Genomic DNA, 18,416 nt, shown 5'->3' on the forward strand with positions numbered 1-18,416 from the left:
TCTATTTTGTCTGATATGAGTATTGCTGCTCCAGCTTTCTTTTGATCTCCATTTGCATGGAGTATCTTTTTCCATCCCCTCACTTTCAGTCTTTATGTGTCCCTAGATGTGAATTGGGTCTCTTGGAGACAACATATATTGATATCCAGGTCTTGTTTTTGTATCCATTCAGCCAGTCTGTGTCTTTTGGTTGGAGTATTCAATCCATTTAGGTTTAAGGTAATTACTGATATGTATGTTCTTATTGCCATTTTGTTAATTCTTTTGGGACTGTTTTCGTAGGTCTTTTTGCTTCCCTTCCTCTTTTGTTCTCTTGTGATTTGATGACTATCTTTAGTGTTGTTTTTGGATTTCTTTTTATTTTTTTGTGTATCTATTGTAGACTTTTGGTTTGCGGTTACCATGAGGCTTTGATAAAACAATCTTGTATATATACACAGACTGCTATAAGTCGCTGGTCTATTAATTTCAAATGCTTTTCCAGTATTCTCCATATGTACTCTCGTCTTTTCACAATTGCTGGTTTTGATATCATATTTGTGTGTGGATGATATCCTACCTTTACTGTATGTTTGCCTTTACCAGTGAGCTTTTCCATTCGTAGTTTTCTTGTTTCTAGTTGTGGGCTTTTCTTTTTCACCTAGACAAGTTCCTTTAACATTTGTTGTAAAGCTGGTTTGGTGGTGCTGAATTATCTCAGCTTTTGCTTGTCTGTAAAGCTTTTGATTTCTCCATCGAATCTGAACAAGAGCCTTGCCAGGTAGAGTATTCTTGGTTGTAAGTTTTTTCCTTTCATCACTTTAAATATACCCTGGCACTCCCTTCTGGCCTGCAGAGTTTCTGCTGAAAAATCAACTGATAACCTTATGGGAATTCCCTTGTATGTTATTTGTTGCTTTTCCCTTGTTGCTTTTAATATTTTGTCTTTGTCTTTAATTTTTGTCAGTTTGATTAATATGTGTCTCGGCTTGTTCCTCCTTGTGTTTATCCAGTATGGGACTCTCTGCACTTCCTGGACTTGAGTGTTTCCTTTCCCATTTTAGGGAAGTTTTTGGCTATTCTCTCTTTTTATTAATTTATTTAATTTATTTTTGGCTGCATTGGGTCTTCGTTGCTGAGCCTGGGCTTTCTCTAGTTGTGGCAAGCAAGGGCTACTCTTCGTCGTGGTGCACGGGCTTCTCATCACAGTGGCTTCTCTTGTTGCAGAGCATGGGCTGTAGGCACGTGGGCTTCAGTAGTTGTGGCATGTGGGCTCAGTAGTTGTGGTGCATGGGCTTAGTTGCTCCACAGCATGTGGGATCTTCCCGGACCAGGGCTCAAACCTGTGTCCCCTGCATTGGCAGGCGAATTCTTAACCACTGCGCCACCAGAGAAGTCTCTTATCTCTTCAAATATTTTCTCAGGCCCTTGCTCTCTGTCTTCTACTTCTGGGAGTCCTATAATGCAAATGTTGGTGCATTTAATGTTGTCCCAGAGGTCTCAGACTGTCCTCACTTCTTTTCATTCTTTTTTCTTTATTCTGTTCCACAGCAGTGATTTCCACCATTCTGTCTTCCAGCTCACTTATTGGTTCTTCTGCCTCTATTATTCTGCTGTTGATTCCTGATAGTATATTTTTCATTTCAGTTATTGTTCATCTGTTTGTTCTTTAAAATTTCTTGTATCTTCTTGGTCTGTGCCTCCATTCTTTTTCCAAGATCTTGGATCATCTTTACTATCATTATTCTGAATTCTTTTTCAGGCAGATTGTCTGTCTCCACTTCACTTAAGTTGTTCTTCTGGAGTTTTATCTTGTTCCTTCATCTGCAGCATATTTCTCTTCCATCTCGTTTTGTCTAACTTTCTGTGTTTGTGGTCTCCATTCCACAGGCTGCAGATTGTAGTTCTTCTTGCATCTGGTTTCTGCCCCCTGGTGGGTGGGGTTGGTGCAGGGGCTTGTGCAGGCTTTCTGGTGGGCAGGGACATGTCAAAAGGTGACTGTGGGCTCAGGATGACTTCAGGCAGCCTGTCTGTCAATGGGTGGGGCTGTGTTCCCACCCTGTTGGTTGTTTAGCCTGAGGCATCCCAGCACTGGAGCCTGAAGGCTGTTGGGTGGGGCCAGGTCTTGGTGCCAAAATGATGACCTCCAGGAGAGCTCACGCTGAGGAATATTCCCTGGGGGCTCCCCCACCAGTGTCCTTGCCCCTGCAGTGGATCACAGCTGACCCCTGCCTCCCCAGGAGACCCTCCAAGACCCACAGGTAGGTCTTGCCCAGGCTCCTACGGAGTCACTGCTTTGCCCTGGGTCCCAGTGCACACGCGACCAAGAGTGGAGTCTCTGTTTCCCCCAGTCCTGTGGAGCTCCTGAAATCAAGCCCCACTGGCCTTCAAAGCCAAATGCTCTGGGGGCTCTTCCTCTTGATGCCAGACCCCCAGGCTGAGGAGCCTGCCATGGGGATCAGAACTCACTCCTGTGGAAGAACCTCTGTGATATAATTAGTTTCCAGTTTGTGGATCACCCAACTGGCAGGTATGGATTTGGTTATATCACAAAATCACCCCTCCTACCATCTCGTTGTGGCTTCTTCTTTGTCTCTGGATGTAGAATATCTTTTTTTGATAGGTCCCAGTCTTTTTTGTTAATGGTTGTTGAGAAGTAATTGATTTTTGGTGTTTTCATGAGAGGAGGTGAGCTCAAGTCCTTCTGCTCTGCCATCTTGTCCTCCTTCTCCTTTATGCTATTAAAGGAGCATGAAGGACTGATGATTTCACATGTTAAAACCACCTCGCATTCCTGGGATTAACCCCACTTATTTATTACATAGTACCCTTTTATTGTGTACTATAAAAAACAAGATTTTCTCTTTGTTTAGGATTTTTGCACCTACATTAAGTAGGGATTTTGATCTGTAATTTTCTTTGTATTTAATGTCTTTGTCTATTTTGATATCAAGGTAATACTGGCCTTATTATACACAATACCTCAGAAAGTATACTCTCCTCTTCGGCCTTCTGCAAGGGTTTGTGTAAGACTGGTATTATTCCTTTCCTTCGTGCTAAATGGAATTCACCAGTGAAGTTGTCTGGTCCTTTTGTGAGAATGTTTTTATTTATGATTTCAGTTCATGAACTACTTACATTTTTTGCTTTTCTTGTAACAGATTTGTATGTTTCAGGGAATTGGTATATTTTATCTAAGTTGTTGAACATATCCCCTTATTCTAATGCCTCTTACGATCTTTAGTAATATCCCATCTTTTATGCCTGATGTTGGTAGTTTTTGTCTTTTTTTTTAACATCTTTATTGGAGTATAATTGCTTTACAGTGGTGTGTTTTGTCTTTTCTATTTTTTTCCTTGATTCAGTTTTTGTTTTCCTTGATTTTTCCCCCCTTGTTTGTTTAATTGCTTTTCACTATTTCCTTCCTTCTTAATTTCCTCTTCTTTTTATGGCTTCTTAAAATGGAACTTCAGGTGATTGACTTTAGGCCTTTCTTGCTTTCTAATATAAATATTTAAAGTTATAAATAATCTGAGTGTTGTTTAACTGCATGCCAGAAATTGATAGTTGTTTAACTGCATGCCAGAAATTTTGATAGTATTTTCTTTCATTATTATTTCGAAATATTTTCTAATTTCCCTTGTGATTTCTTATAGGAGTTTTCTGGGTGTTGAATTTAATTCTGGGATTTTTAATTTAATTCTACTGTGGTCTTTAATTTTCCAATCTTTTGCAGTCTTTCGAAATTTGTTTTATAGCCCTGGGTATGGTTTATCTTGATGGATGTTGCATATGTACTTGGAAAAAAAAATGTATGTACTGCAGTTAGGTGCAGTGACCTATAAGTTTCGTTTTGGTCATAGTGGTTCAGATCTTGTATGGCTTTGCTGATTTATTTTTAATGGTCTAATAAGTGTGTAAAAAATCTTCAAGTCTGTAGATTTGTCCATTTCTCATTTTAGTTCCCTCTTTTTGTTTCATGTATTTTGGAGCCTTTATTAGATACATACACATTTGTAATTGTTACATCTGCTAATCCTTTTGTCATAAAATGCCTTTGTATCTAATAGTGCTCTATTTTGTAAAGTCTTTTTGTCTGATATTCGTTTAGCCATTCCAGCTTTCTTAGGCTTTGCACGATATATTTGTATGATACGTCTTTTCCTACTCTTTTTCTTTTACTTACTTGTATTTAAAATATATCCCTTGTTGACAGCATGTAGTTGAATCTTGCTTTTTATATTCTCTGCCAATCTCTGCCTTTTGATTTTAGGGGAGTCCACTTCCACATAATATAGTTATTGAAATGGGTATATTTGCAGTTACTTTTGTTGGGGGAGGTCTCATCTATTTTGTTCATCTCTGTCCTTTTCTGCGTTCTTTTGGGTAGATCATATATGTTTTGGTATTACACTTCCATGCCTTTGCTGGCTTTTAGCTGCTGCTTTTCAGTCCAGGCCCTTGGTCTTTCCCGTGTCTGTATCCTTAAGAGATCTGCCAGGGATATGGGCAACCTCACTCTGGACTGATCCCAAATATCCCACCTTTTCAAATTTGGCTTTTTCTTGATTGGACATTCTCTTGGTTGCTGTAGACCTTTGTTTTTCAGAATTCCTATGAAGTCATTTTCACTACTCTCTAGTTGTTTATTTAATGTTTTCGTGGCAGGAGTAAAGGCTTGGAGCTTCCTAGTCCAACATCTTGGTGCTGTCACTCTCTCCGCCCTTAATTCCTTACTGTTTCCCTTTCAGGAGCCAGGAATCACAATGAGACGGAGACTCTTCATGAAACAGGAGTAAGATTCCTTTCATTGGGAGAGCTTTCGTGCTGGCACATCAAGAGACACATTGTGAGCAAATTAACCAAAAGACAGGACTCTGTGATAAATATTCACGGAAAGAATTCTCAGTCCGCCAAACAACATAATTCCCCTGCAGGAGTGTCCATTCAGGCTTCTGTGGAAGACAGCTGTTTAATGACACTTCTAGAGGATCATTCTAATGTTATTGAAAATCAAGAATTTTCAACTGGGAGAGCTCAGAATTCCTGGAATAAACTCTATCTGAATGGGACTCAGAATTATCAGAGAAGTTGTAAGCTGACTCCAGTGAAAAACAAGATCTGTATGTTTGTTCCATGTGCTGATATTTTCAGTTGTATCTCCCCACACCTTGATGATGACACGGTGCACAAAAGAGAGAAAGCTCACGGCAACAGAGAGTGTGGTAAAGATCTCTTAAAGGCATCACCTCTGGCCCCGTGCAGTATCATTCAAACTGGACCGAAAACCTACCAGTGTAACGAACGTGAGAAAGGATTCAGTGACCACACCAGCCTTGAACTTCATCAGCAGGTACACTTGGGCAGGAAGTCCCCTACATACAGGACACATGAGAAGGACAGCGGTTATAGCTCTGCTAGTCCCATTCAACAGGGTGTCCTCCCAGGGAAGAAACGCTATTGGTGTCACGAGTGCGGGAAGGGCTTCAGTCAGAGCTCAAACCTGCAAACTCACCAGAGAGTCCACACGGGGGAGAAGCCCTATTCATGCCATGAGTGTGGGAAGAGCTTTAATCAGACCTCACACCTGTACGCCCACCTGCCCATTCACACTGGAGAGAAGCCCTACAGATGTGAGAGCTGCGGGAAGGGCTTCAGTCGTAGCACAGACCTCAACATCCACTGCAGAGTCCACACGGGAGAGAAACCGTATAAGTGTGAGGTGTGCGGGAAGGGCTTCACCCAGAGGTCCCACCTTCAGGCCCACGAAAGAATCCACACTGGAGAAAAACCATACAAGTGTGCAGATTGTGGGAAACGCTTCAGCTGTAGCTCAAATCTTCACACGCACCAGCGCGTCCACACTGAGGAGAAACCCTACAGATGTGAGGAGTGCGGCAAGTGCTTCAGCCTGAGCTTCAACCTTCACAGTCACCAGCGCGTCCACACGGGAGAGAAACCCTACAAATGTGAAGAGTGTGGGAAGGGTTTTAGTTCGGCCTCAAGCTTCCAGAGCCACCAGAGGGTTCACACAGGAGAGAAGCCATTTCGATGCAGTGTGTGTGGGAAGGGCTTCAGCCAGAGTTCCTATTTCCAAGCCCATCAGAGAGTCCACACTGGAGAAAAACCCTACAAGTGTGAGGTGTGTGGGAAGCGCTTCAATTGGAGCCTGAATCTTCACAACCATCAGAGGGTCCACACAGGAGAGAAACCCTATAAATGCGAGGAGTGCGGGAAGGGCTTCAGTCAGGCCTCGAATCTTCAAGCTCATCAGAGCGTCCACACGGGGGAAAAGCCCTTCAAATGTGATGCGTGTCAAAAGCGATTCAGTCAGGCCTCCCATCTTCAAGCCCATCAGAGAGTCCACACGGGAGAGAAACCATATAAATGTGATACGTGTGGTAAGGCCTTCAGCCAGAGGTCGAATCTCCAAGTCCATCAGATAATTCACACTGGAGAGAAACCATTCAAATGCGAGGAGTGTGGGAAAGAATTCAGCTGGAGTGCCGGGCTCAGTGCTCATCAGAGGGTCCACACAGGAGAGAAACCCTATACGTGTCAGCAGTGCGGCAAGGGCTTCAGCCAGGCCTCGCATTTCCACACCCATCAGAGGGTCCACACTGGAGAGAGACCTTACATATGTGATATATGTTGCAAGGGCTTCAGCCAGAGGTCACATCTTGTTTACCATCAGAGGGTCCACACTGGAGGGAACCTGTAGAACCGGAAGGTGAGGAATGGCCTCCAGATAATCCACGTCTTCATCTCTATTGGAAAGTCTGTGCTGGTAGTTGTGGGAAGTTCCTGCAGAACTTGGAAACATCAAGGAATCTTCATGGGAAAGAAGTTCTATAAAATGCTGTGTTTTTAAAGATCCAGTTGGGAGGTGAACTCTTTACTAACATCAGAGGTTTCAAAGAGGAGAGAAAATGTATTCTATAAATATGGTCAGTGGTTATACCAGAGCTCTGAATGCCCTGATTCTCAGGATGTGACACAAGAGAAGAATCATTGGCATCTATTCAGGAGAGAAGGCTTATACATGAAGGTTATGGGCAGGGCTTGAACAAAAGTATAATGATGGACAAACAATTGATGTCAACTGCAGTGTACCCTCCACGTACGGAGGGCTGTTTTTCACCATTCTGTCTCTACCGTGTAGAACTGTGCTTGGCTCCTAATAGGTGCCTGGCAATTACTGAACCAAGGGCAGAAAAATCCCTCTAATTAGGACAAATATTTGAAATTTCTGGTAGGCTTCCTATCCTAAATTCATAACATACTCAAGAGGAATCCTGCAAGTCGCCTTAATGAGATTGTACTTCAGTTAATATTTCCTAAAATCAGAATCATGTAATATCGCCACCCACAATAGTACAGATTTGGACAAGGCTTATAAATGGCTGCCACCCTCCATCCAGTTCGTTATATGTACAGAATCACCCATTGTGTGCAGTGTAATATTTAGCATCATTAGTTTGTATTTTATAGACTGAAAGACTTTTTTATTAATCTAATAACATACTGCAACTTATATGATTGGAAATTTTGAACCCTAATTAATTCCTTAAGGTAGGGTTTTACTGTAACTCTGAAAGTGTTAAAAGTAGTTACTAGTAACAGAAAGTTTCTTAGTAAACTTGAATTGTTAATAATCGGTTTCTTTGCATTATTTCCATTCAGGCTCAGGTCACATTGCCTTTTCTATGCATGGTCCTTCATCCAGACCTCTTTAGGCAGGAGCTTTGGCAGAAACCAAGGATATTAATTTTGTCACATTCCACCCCCATTGTTCCCCCTCTAAAAATGGGCTGGGGTAGACAAAAAACCTGTTGGATTTTGATTGAGATTTCATTAAAGTTATCCGTTTAGATTAATTGTCATATACACAGCATTCTGTGTTCAACACCTATTAGTAGGAGTGAACATTTGCTGGTCAATATGTATCAAAATAGTCTGCCCTGGCAAATCCTAGCATTAGAGGTTTTGCTTAGGAGATTATAGCAACAGTAAGGAAAACTGTACACAAAGATGTTTATACTGAATTTTTAAAAAAGGAAATAAGTATCAGGAAAATATTTACATAAATGTATTCTAATATATAGCCATGAAAAAATATGATATAGATGTATAATGACAGGAAAAAAATTGTCATCCACAAGAAAACTAGGTTAGAGCCTTCCTGGTATAATTCAAGTAATAAGGGGATGTGTACCTGAAGATGCGATTATGTGCATAGCACTAATAGATGGAAAGATATATATATTTATTTTTTTGTCTGCATTGGGTCTTCGTTGCTGTGTGTGGGCTTTCTCTAGTTGTGGTGAGCGGGGGCTACTCTTCGTTGCAGTGCATGGGCTTCTCATCGTGGTGCCTTCTGTTGTTGCGGAGCATGGGCTCTAGGCACGCAGGCTCAGTAGTTGTGGCACACGGGTTCAGTAGTTGTGGCTCTCAGGCTCTAGAGTGCAGGCTCAGTCGCTGTGGCACACGGGCTTAGTTGCTCTGCGGCATGTGGGATCTTCCCGGACCAGGGATTGAACCCATGTCCCGTGCATTGGCAGGCGGATTCTCAATCACTGTGCCAGATGGGAAGTCCCAGGTGGAAAGATATTGATTAATATGCTACCTGGTTTACTCTGGCAGAGAGGGTTGGGATGATTTTTCTTTACCTTTTTGAAAAATTATTTACAGTGGCCATTATCCATTTTACCAAAGCAGTAAAACTGGGACAATAAAATTACTGAATGAAAATCCCTTACAGCTAAATCTTAACTGCCTTATCTCATGACCTGTAAACTTGTGTTACGGATGTACATAAAGCATGTTCACCGTTGCATTATTGGTGATAGCACACTTTGCATTCATCAGTTGGATCTGACAAAAAAACTTTGTGGCCTAGCCATTCATGGAATACTATGCAGAATCAAATGAGAAAAGATAAGTTCATAGTTACCGACATTAGTAGATATCCAGAATATGCTGAGGAAAGTGGGCAGAGACATAGAATTTTTTTTGAAAGGGTATATAAATTTACTGTGATGCCCTCCCTTTAAAAATAACGAGATCATAGCCATACATATAATATCATACATGTATGTCATTATATATATATATATAGGTATATATATCAGATATATAGGTATCAGATACCTAAGGGCATTATAGTAATTTTTTTTTTTTTTTTTTTTGGCTGCACCTCGTGGCTTGCAGGATCTTAGTTCACTGACCAGGGATGGAACCTGGGCCAGTGGCAGTAAAAGTGTGGAGTCCTAACCACTGGATCACCAGGGAATTCCCCATTACAGTAAATTTTAAATTTTTTGAAATGCTTTTATTAGAGTATTTTAGTTCATTCTAAACACTCAGAAAAGATGTAAGAATAATAGAATTCCTTTATATCCTTTGGGTATCTAATGTGATTACAAGCAGACCTGTTTATATAGTACCTGAACTGAGAACCCAGACAGCCTTGGCCTGTCTTTACAAATCTGTGTGGCCTCCAGCATGACAGCTTCATACTAACTGGACACTACATGGTGGCTCAAAAGTCTGCCAAGAAAAACCAGCGGAAGTGCTGTGGCCTTTGCTAATCTAACCTTGGAAGTAACAGTCAATCTGCCAGTCAGTCTATTGAGACAGTCACAAAAGCCTATCCAGGAGCAAGGGGAGGGGGCGTGGACCCTACTTCATGAGAGGAGTGTCAGAATTTGCAAACGTATTTTAAGACTGTCATACACTGCTATGATATTTTCTAATCTACAGTTTATTCAAATTCTACAGTTGTCCCAATATATATATTTGTAGCATTTTTTTTTTCCTATATCAGGATCTACTCTTAAGGTGTGTCATAATCTGCATTTGATTGTCATGTTTCTTTAAATTCTGGATCAGTTCCACAGCCTTTCTTTGTCTTCCGTGAAACTGGTAATTCTGAAGAACACAAGCTAATTATTGTGTAGGGTGTCCCTAAATGGGAGGTTTGACTCATCATGATTAGATTCAAGTTAACTGTTTGTGGCATGAGTGTTCCATGAATGATGCATACTTCTCAGTGCATTAGAACAGGAAAGATGTATTTGTTTCATTGGTGATGGTGGCTTTGATCACTTGGATACACTGATGATTACTAGATTTCTCCACAGTAAAATTGCTGCTTGTCTTTGAAATTAATAACTAATTTGTGGGGAAATCCTGGAGACTATGTAATAACTGCCTCATTATAACCTCCACCTACTAGTCTTAGCATACGTGAATATTCTTCTGTGAATCAATTATTACTGTCATGATTGCAAAAGGATGACTTTCTTGCTCCATCATCCCTTCTATATTTAGCAATTGGCTTTCTACTGTTAGAAGAGCTTTGCCTTCTCCCCCACGTCTCTTTCTGTATCATCAGTATGAACTCTTGTTTTCTGGTCAATAAGATACTGGGTTTATCTTGTATATTGTCTGCTGCAACCACAGATTCTATAGAGCCCTGAATCCTTTGGGGAAACCAAGATCTAGGGGCTATATGTTCTCCTTGTTACTGGGATAGCAATCCTTCATGTATATGTGTGTGTGTAAAATACTGATAGCTTCCATTTCAAGTAACTATTGCTTTCTGGTCTTTCCTTATTCCATATTTAGGTCTTCAGTAGTTGGAAGTAGGCTCCCAGTCATCAATCTGCTTACTCATTTGTTCAGTCCTCCAATACACAGCAAGTAGCTTTAGAGTTGCTAAATAATGTCACTGCAAAACACACAGCTGGTTGTGTTCAGGAATTTTTTTTTTTTTTACAGGTCTTTTTAGATCATATGTAGAGATAAAGTACTCTGTTTAAAAGTTACGTCACCTAGTTCTTTTATCCCCATTCAACCCAATTACATGATTCATTTGAAATAAAGTTAGATTATTTTTTTATGTGTATAGTCTCCTTCAGGTTCCCATCCCTACCATCTTTTGATTTACAAAAATTGGGAAGTGGATTAAATTAAGGTGAAACTAGAATTCCCTAATATATTTCATTTGCATTGATTCCTTAGATATTTAAAGTATTCTACTTACCTCCTTGGAAATACACAGTAAGTGCCTTTCACTGTTCCACATCCTTCATGAAATTAATCTTTAATGACTGCATTATATTCCTTTGAGTAGATAGACCACAGGAATGGAGAGATTATAATGCATGGTGGAAACTGGGTGGATTTACAAAAGCTGGGTGGCTTATAAAAGGATATTTGTTTTATTCTTATATATTTCTTTATATTTGAAATATGCCAGGAACTTTAAATATATATAATAAAAAGAGAAAGCTAGTGAGTATAGATATTTAGGGTCAGAAAATTTACAGCAGAGCTCTGTAGTTGATGTGCTTGCTTTGAGACTTGGACAATTTACTAATATACATATTTATAAATATTATATTTACTTATGTTAGTATATATTAATAGTTAGTATGTACTTATATGTTATTCATACTATATATTATATATTCCTGCCTGTAAGTGAGGCATTCTTAATAAATACTCTGAAATTTCAATGAAGAAAGTTGCTTCCCCCCTCAAGGACTCTCTTTCAAATGGTCTCCTGTGTTCTCTCTCACACTCCTTGTACCACTAGGCTTGGACATGGGGTGGGTGTCTTGTTAATTTCCCCTTCCAAACTATTATCTTCCTCTTCTCCCTAAATTCCAGCCCCCACCCCCCCTGCATTAATTTTCATGTCATCAAACTACCCACCATTCCTTCTCCATACAGTCACCTACCAGTCTGTTCATGTCTGTATTTTAAATGTGTTGACCAAGTAAGTTCCTACTGTACCAGAACTCCAACACATAGCAAGTATTAATTCTACACCAAATATTAAAAAAAAAATTTTTAATTTAAAAACTATCCAAAACCGGTGACCTCCCTGGTGATCCAGCGGTTAAGACTCCGCGCTCCCAATGCAGGGGGCCCGGGTTTGATCCCTGATCAGGGAACTAGATCCCGCATGCCGTAACTAAGAGCCTGCATGCCACAAGTAAAGATCCCGCATGCAGCACCTAAAAAGATCCTGCATGCCACAACTAAGAAGAAGATCCCGTATACCGCAACGAAGACCCTGCGAGCCACAACTAAAGACCCAGTGCAGCCAAATAAATAAATTTAAAAAAATAAAAATAAAAACACACTATCCAAAAGCATTGGTGAGTGAACAGAAGTGGGCAGATCCTGGAGATAGGTCAACGCTTAGAAGAAGGAAATGACAGGGTCAGTTTTCTGCCTTTTATGGCTTTTATCCTGAGAGCAAGTCCCAGTCAGCTCTGTTTAGGGCAGCTAAATTTTGGATTGTATCTTGGGCAGTACCATCTGGAAAACCACAAAAGAGTTCAAGGCCTATACAACTGCTGCTGGAAGATGAGGTGTGTAGGATAGCCTTGGAAAGAAGCAAGCCAGAGAGGGAAAGCCCCAAATTCTGTGTATAAGCATTCCCCAAAAGTCTGGCTGATTCTTTTAACTATATAAGGCAGAGGAGACTTAAAGCTACCAAGCCAATAGAACTGAATTGAAATTTGAGCTGTCAACCACAGGAAAGAAACAATTTTCAGTCTGAATCCAGCTAAATTAAGTGACTAATAAAAATACTTTTTAAAAAAAGAAAATCAGTACCCTTTGGAGGAACATAATGGAATCCAGTTTCCTCAGTATATTAATGACAATGTCCAGGATATAATCCAAAGTTACTAGACAGATGAAAGAAATAGGAAAACATGACCCATTCTCAAGAGACAAGAGATCAATGGAAATCAGCCCTGAGATGATTCAGATGTTGCAATTAGATAATGATTTTTTTTTTTTAATTTTTGGTTGTGTTGGGTCTTCATTGCTGTGTGCATGCTCTCTCTAGTTGTGGCAAGTGGGGGCTACTCTTCGTTGCGGTGCGCGGGCTTCTTATTGCAGTGGCTTCTCTTGTTGTGGAGCACGGGATCTAGGCACACGGGCTTCAGTAGTTGTGGTGCACAGACTCTAGAGTGCAGGCTCAGTAGTTGTGGCACACAGGCTTAGTTGCTCCGCATGTGGGATCTTCCTGGGCCAGGGCTCGAACCCGTGTCCCCTGCATTGGCAGGCAGATGCTTAACCACTGCGCCACCAGGGAAGCCTGATAATGATTTTTAAAAGCTATTATAAGGACTTACCTTGTGGCACAGTGTTTGAGAATCCTCCTGCCAATGCAGGGTACACAGGTTCGATCCCTGGTCTGGGAAGATCCCACATGCCATGGAGCAACTAAGCCCATGTGCCACAACTACTGAGCCTGTGCACCACAACTACTGAGCCCATGTGCCTAGAGCCTGTGCTCCACAAGAGAAGCCACCACAATGAGAAGCCCTCACACCACAACAAAGAGTAGCCCCCACTTGCTGCAACTAGAGAAAGCCCACACACAACAACAAAGACCCAACACAGCCAAAAAATAAATAAAATAAAAAAAGAACCACTCTATTAAAAAAAAAAAGCTATTATAACTATGCTTAAAATGTAAAGGAATGTATACTCACTGTGAAGGAAAAGATAAGAATTCTCCGCTGAGAAACTGGAACTCAAAAAAGAACAAAATAAAAATTCTAGGGGCTTCTCTGGTGTTGCAGTGGTTAAGAATCCACCTGCCAGTGCAGGGTCACAGGTTCGAGCCCTGGTCCGGGAAAGTCCCACATGCTGCAGAGCAACTAAGCCTGTGAGCCACAACTACTGAGTCCATGTGCCACAACTACTGAAACTGATGCGCCTGGAGCCTGTGCTCCACAACAAGAGAAGACACCCAATGAGGAGCCCGTGCACCGCAAAGAGTAACCCCACGTGCAGCAATGAAGACGCAATGCAGCCAAAAATAAATAAGTTTTAAAAAAATTCTAGAACTAAAAAAATATCCTAAGTTAACAAATTTACTAGATCACTGTAACAAAAGTGAAAATGACAGAGAAAAGTGTTTCAGTGAACTTTAAAATAACTTAGATGAAATGGACCTATTCTTTGAAAGACACAATCAAGAAAAAAATAGATAATCTGAATAGGCCTATATCTATTAAAGAAATTGAACCAGTGAGTAATTACAAAAAATAATGCACCAGGCCCAGAGAGTTTCACTGGTGAAATTCCCAAACGTTTAAGGAAGAAATTTTAGAAAATTGGTATTATTTCTTCCAGAAAATAGAAGCAGAGGGAATATTCTATGAGGCCAGTATTACCCTAATAATCAAAACCAGATAAAGATATTAGAAGCAAGAAGACTACAGACAAATATCTCTCATGGACAAAGGTGTAAAAATCCTCAACAAAATATTAGCAAATCAAATCCAACAATGTATGAAAAGAATTTGTACCACAATCAAGTGGGATTTATTTCAGGTATACAAGGCTGGTTTAATATTTGAATATTAAAGTAATCCATCACACCAATAGGCTAAATAAGAAAAATCACGTGATCATATCAATAGATGCAGAAAAAGCATTTGACAAAACCTAACTCACATTTGTAACAAAAACTCAGTAAACTAGAACTTTCCAAACTTGATAAAGAACATCTACCAAAAAACCTGCAGCAACATAATACTTAATGGTGGGAAACTGGATGCTTTTCCCCAAAGATCAAAGGCAAGGCAAGAATGTTCACTTACACCATTCCTAGTCAACATTGTACTGGAAGTCCTAGCTAATGTAATAAAATAAGGAAAGCTTGGGAAGAAAGAAATGGAACTTTGTTCACAGATGATGTAATTAGTCTATGTAGAAGATCCCAAAGCATTGACAAGAAAATAATAACTCCTGCAAGTCAAAGTGATTATAGCTAGGTATAGAATACAATATACAAAATTCAACTGCTTCCCTGTATACCAGCAATGAACAACTGGAATTTGAATAAAAAACAAAATACCATTGACATTAGCTCCAAATATGAGAAATATTTAGGTACAAATCTAACAAAATATGCACATGATCCATATGAGGGAAACTAAAACCTTGATGAAAGAAATATCTAAATAAATGGAGAGATATTGCATGTTCATGGACAGGAAGACTCAATACTGTCAAGATGTCAGTACTCCTAATTTGATCTATAGACTTAATGCAGTCCCAGCCAAAATCCCAGCATGTTATTTTGTTAATATTGACAAATGGATTCTAAATTGTATATGAAGAGGCAAAAGATCCAGAATAGCCAACAAAAGAAGGTGGTCAAAAGACCTGACTGTATATAAAGGTATAGACTTACTATAAAGGTGTAATCAAGGTGGTGTGGTACTGGCAAAAGAATATACAAGTAGATCAGTGGAACAGAATAGAGAGCCCAGAAATAGACCCCCCCCCCCAACCCACAAATACTAGTCAACTGATCTTTGACAAAGGAGCAAAGAGTCTTTTCAACAAATGACATGGAACAACTGGACATCCACATGAAAAAACAAATTAAAAAAAGAATCTAGAGACAGGCTTTACACACTTCACAGATCACAAACTTCAACGTAAAATGCAAAACAGTAAGACTTCTAGAAGATAAGAGAAAATCTAGGTGACCTTGGGGTTGGCAATAAGTTCTAGATAGATAGAGCACTTACCATATGTCCATGAAAGAAAAAAATTAATGTTAGACTTCTATAAAATTAAAAACTTACATTCTGCATAAGACACTATTGAAAAAAAGACAAACCACAGACTAAGAAAATTCTTATTAAACATATCTAATAAAGGATGTGTCTAAAATATACAAAGAACTCTAAAAAGTCAACAAGAACAAACAAACCAACTTAAAAATGGGCAAAGGATCTCAACAGACACCTCACCAAAGAAGACATACAGATAGAAAATAAGCATATAAATATACATTCTACATCATGTCATCAGGGAATTGCAAATTAAAATGAGACACTACCTATCAGAATGGCTATCAAAAAACTGACAACACGGGACTTTCGTGGTGGCGCAGTGGTTAAGAATCCGCCTGCCAAGGCAGGGGACACAGATTCAAGCCCTGGTCCAGGAAGATCCCACATGCCGCGGAACAGCTAAGCCCGTGCACCACAACTACTGAGCCTGCACTCTAGAGCCCAGGAGCCACAACTACTGAATCCTGCGTGCCTAGAGCCCGTGCTCCACAGCAGGAGAAGCCACAGCAATAAGAAGCCTGTGCACTGGTGCGAAGAGTAGCCCCCACTCACCACAACTAGAGGAAGACAGCATGCAGCAACGAAGACCCAACACAGCCGAAATTTAATTAATTAATTAATTAATTAAATGTAAAAAACAAAAAAAAACCCCGACAACACCAAATGCTGTTAAGAACACGGTGGCAACAGGGATGATTTTTTCATATCTGGTGGGAAAGCAAAATGGTACAGCCATGTGGAAAGACACTTTGGCAGTTTCTTATGAAGTTAGAGTCTTTCCATATGTCCTGCAATCATGCTTCTAGGATCCTACCCAACTGGGTGGAAAACTTACATATACTCAAAACCTGCACAAATATTTATAGCAACTTTCATCGTAATTGCCAAAAACTGGAAGCAACTAAGATGTTCCTTCAACAAGCAAATGGATATACAATCTATGGTTGTATAAGTTAATTAATTTAAAAAAGTACAATAACTGAAGTAAGTTCACTAGATTACTAAAATAGCAGAATGGAAAAAAACAAAATTGTCAGTGGCCTTGAAGATACATTAATAGTAATTATCAAATCTGAAGAACACAGAGAAAAAAAATCACAAAATTTGGAGAGAACCTCTGAAATCTGAAGGATAATAAAAAGGTATAATGTGTGTGTATTTATAGTCCCAGAAGGAGGGGTGAGGGGAGTGAGGCAGAAAAGAATTTGAAAAAATAAAGACCAGAAATTTGCCCAATTTGATGAAAGACGTAACTTTACAGATTCAAGAAGCTCAGTGTAAAATGAACTTATCTATAAAACAGAAACAGAAAGAGGACACACTTGTGGTTACCAAAGGTTGGGGGAAGGGATGGATTGGGAGTTTGGGATTAGCAGATACAAACTCATATATAGAATGGATAAACAACACAGTCTTAACTGTATAGCACAGGGAAGTATATTCAATATCCTATGATAAACCATAATGGAAAAGAATATGAAAAAGAATGTATATATATGTATAACTGAATCACTTTGCTGTACAGCAGAAATTAACACAACATTGTAAATCAACTATACTTCAGTAAAATAAATTTTAAAAAAAGCTCAGTGTACTCCAAATAGGAAAAACAGACCTATATACAACTGTAGTCAAACTGATGAAAATCAAGGATAAAAGTCAAATCATGAAAGCAGCTAAAGAAAAATGATATTGCAGAGGGAAACAATGATTCAAATGACAGCTGATTTGAAAAAGAAAAAATGCTGCACCAGAAAAAAATCTAGGGCAGAAAAAAGAGGAGCAATGTCTTTAAAGTGTTGCAAGAAAAAAAAAATCAAACCAACCCTATTTTCAAAGAAAATGTTCTTTCAAAATAAAGGCAAAGTAAAGATATCTTCAAATAAAGGCAAACAGAGAATTCACTGCCAGCAGAACTGCACCATAATAAATGCTCGAGGAGTTTTTCAGTATGATCAGAAATGACACTGGAAACATGGATCTCCAGGAAATAAGGGAGAAAGACAGAAATGGTAAATATGTAAACATAATATACTGTATTTCTTCTACACTTACTAATATACATATGACTGATGATGCAAAATATATAATGTATGTTGATGCAATACATATACAAATACATTATTTGCTTTACATGAAATGACACTATTAACTGTGAAAAATTATGAAGAACATTGTAATCACTAAAACAACTGTTAGTTAAATGATGCAGCGGTACAGCCAAAAAGCCAATAGATAATTAAAATGGAACACATAAAGATACTTAATTAGGACTTCCCTGGTGGCACAGTGGTTAAGAATCCGCCTGCCAATGCAGGGGACATGGGTTCGAGCCCTGGTCCGGGAAGATCCCACATGCCGTGGAGCAACTAAGCCCGTGAGCCACAACTACTGAGCCCGCGTGCCACAGCTACTGAAGCCCACATGCCTAGAGCCTATGCTCTGCAACAAGAGAAGCCACCGCAGTGAGAAGCCCATGCACCACAACGAAGAGTAACCCCCACTCTCCACAACTAGAGAAAGCCCGCACACAGCAACCAAGACCAAATGCAGCCAAAAATAAATAAATAAATAAAATTATTTAAAAAAAAAAAAAAAGATACTTAATTAGTCCCAAAGAGAGAAGGAAGGGGAAGACAGAGGAACAAAAAACAAGAGGGTAAAATGTAAATAGTAAAACAGTAGCCCTAAATATAACCACATAAATAATTACATTAAATCTTAACTATACAAAGGCAAGGATTGAATGGATTAAAAAGTAACTATATGCTCCCTTCGAGAAATGTACCTTAAACATCAAGAGCCAGATGG

The 18,416-nt window shown here is 39.5% G+C and overlaps 1 protein-coding gene and 1 pseudogene across 4 annotated transcripts in view; both read left to right on the forward strand.

Annotated features, from left to right (window-relative positions):
• ZNF235 (zinc finger protein 235) overlaps window positions 1-7,555 on the forward strand; it is a 47,166-nt gene extending 39,611 nt beyond the window's left edge. For all 4 annotated transcript variants that reach the window (XM_059904989.1, XM_059904988.1, XM_059904987.1 and 1 more), the window contains one exon: window positions 4,731-7,555. In XM_059904989.1, coding sequence (XP_059760972.1) covers window positions 4,731-6,700 — 1,970 coding nt within the window. In that variant the 3' untranslated portion in view covers window positions 6,701-7,555. The remainder of the gene's footprint in view (window positions 1-4,730) is intronic.
• The window catches only part of LOC132353967 (carcinoembryonic antigen-related cell adhesion molecule 1-like), a 902,477-nt pseudogene that overhangs the window by 209,862 nt on the left and 674,199 nt on the right, over window positions 1-18,416 (forward strand).

The sequence above is a fragment of the Balaenoptera ricei genome, chromosome 19, assembly GCF_028023285.1.
Source record: "Balaenoptera ricei isolate mBalRic1 chromosome 19, mBalRic1.hap2, whole genome shotgun sequence".
NCBI lineage: Eukaryota > Metazoa > Chordata > Mammalia > Artiodactyla > Balaenopteridae > Balaenoptera > Balaenoptera ricei.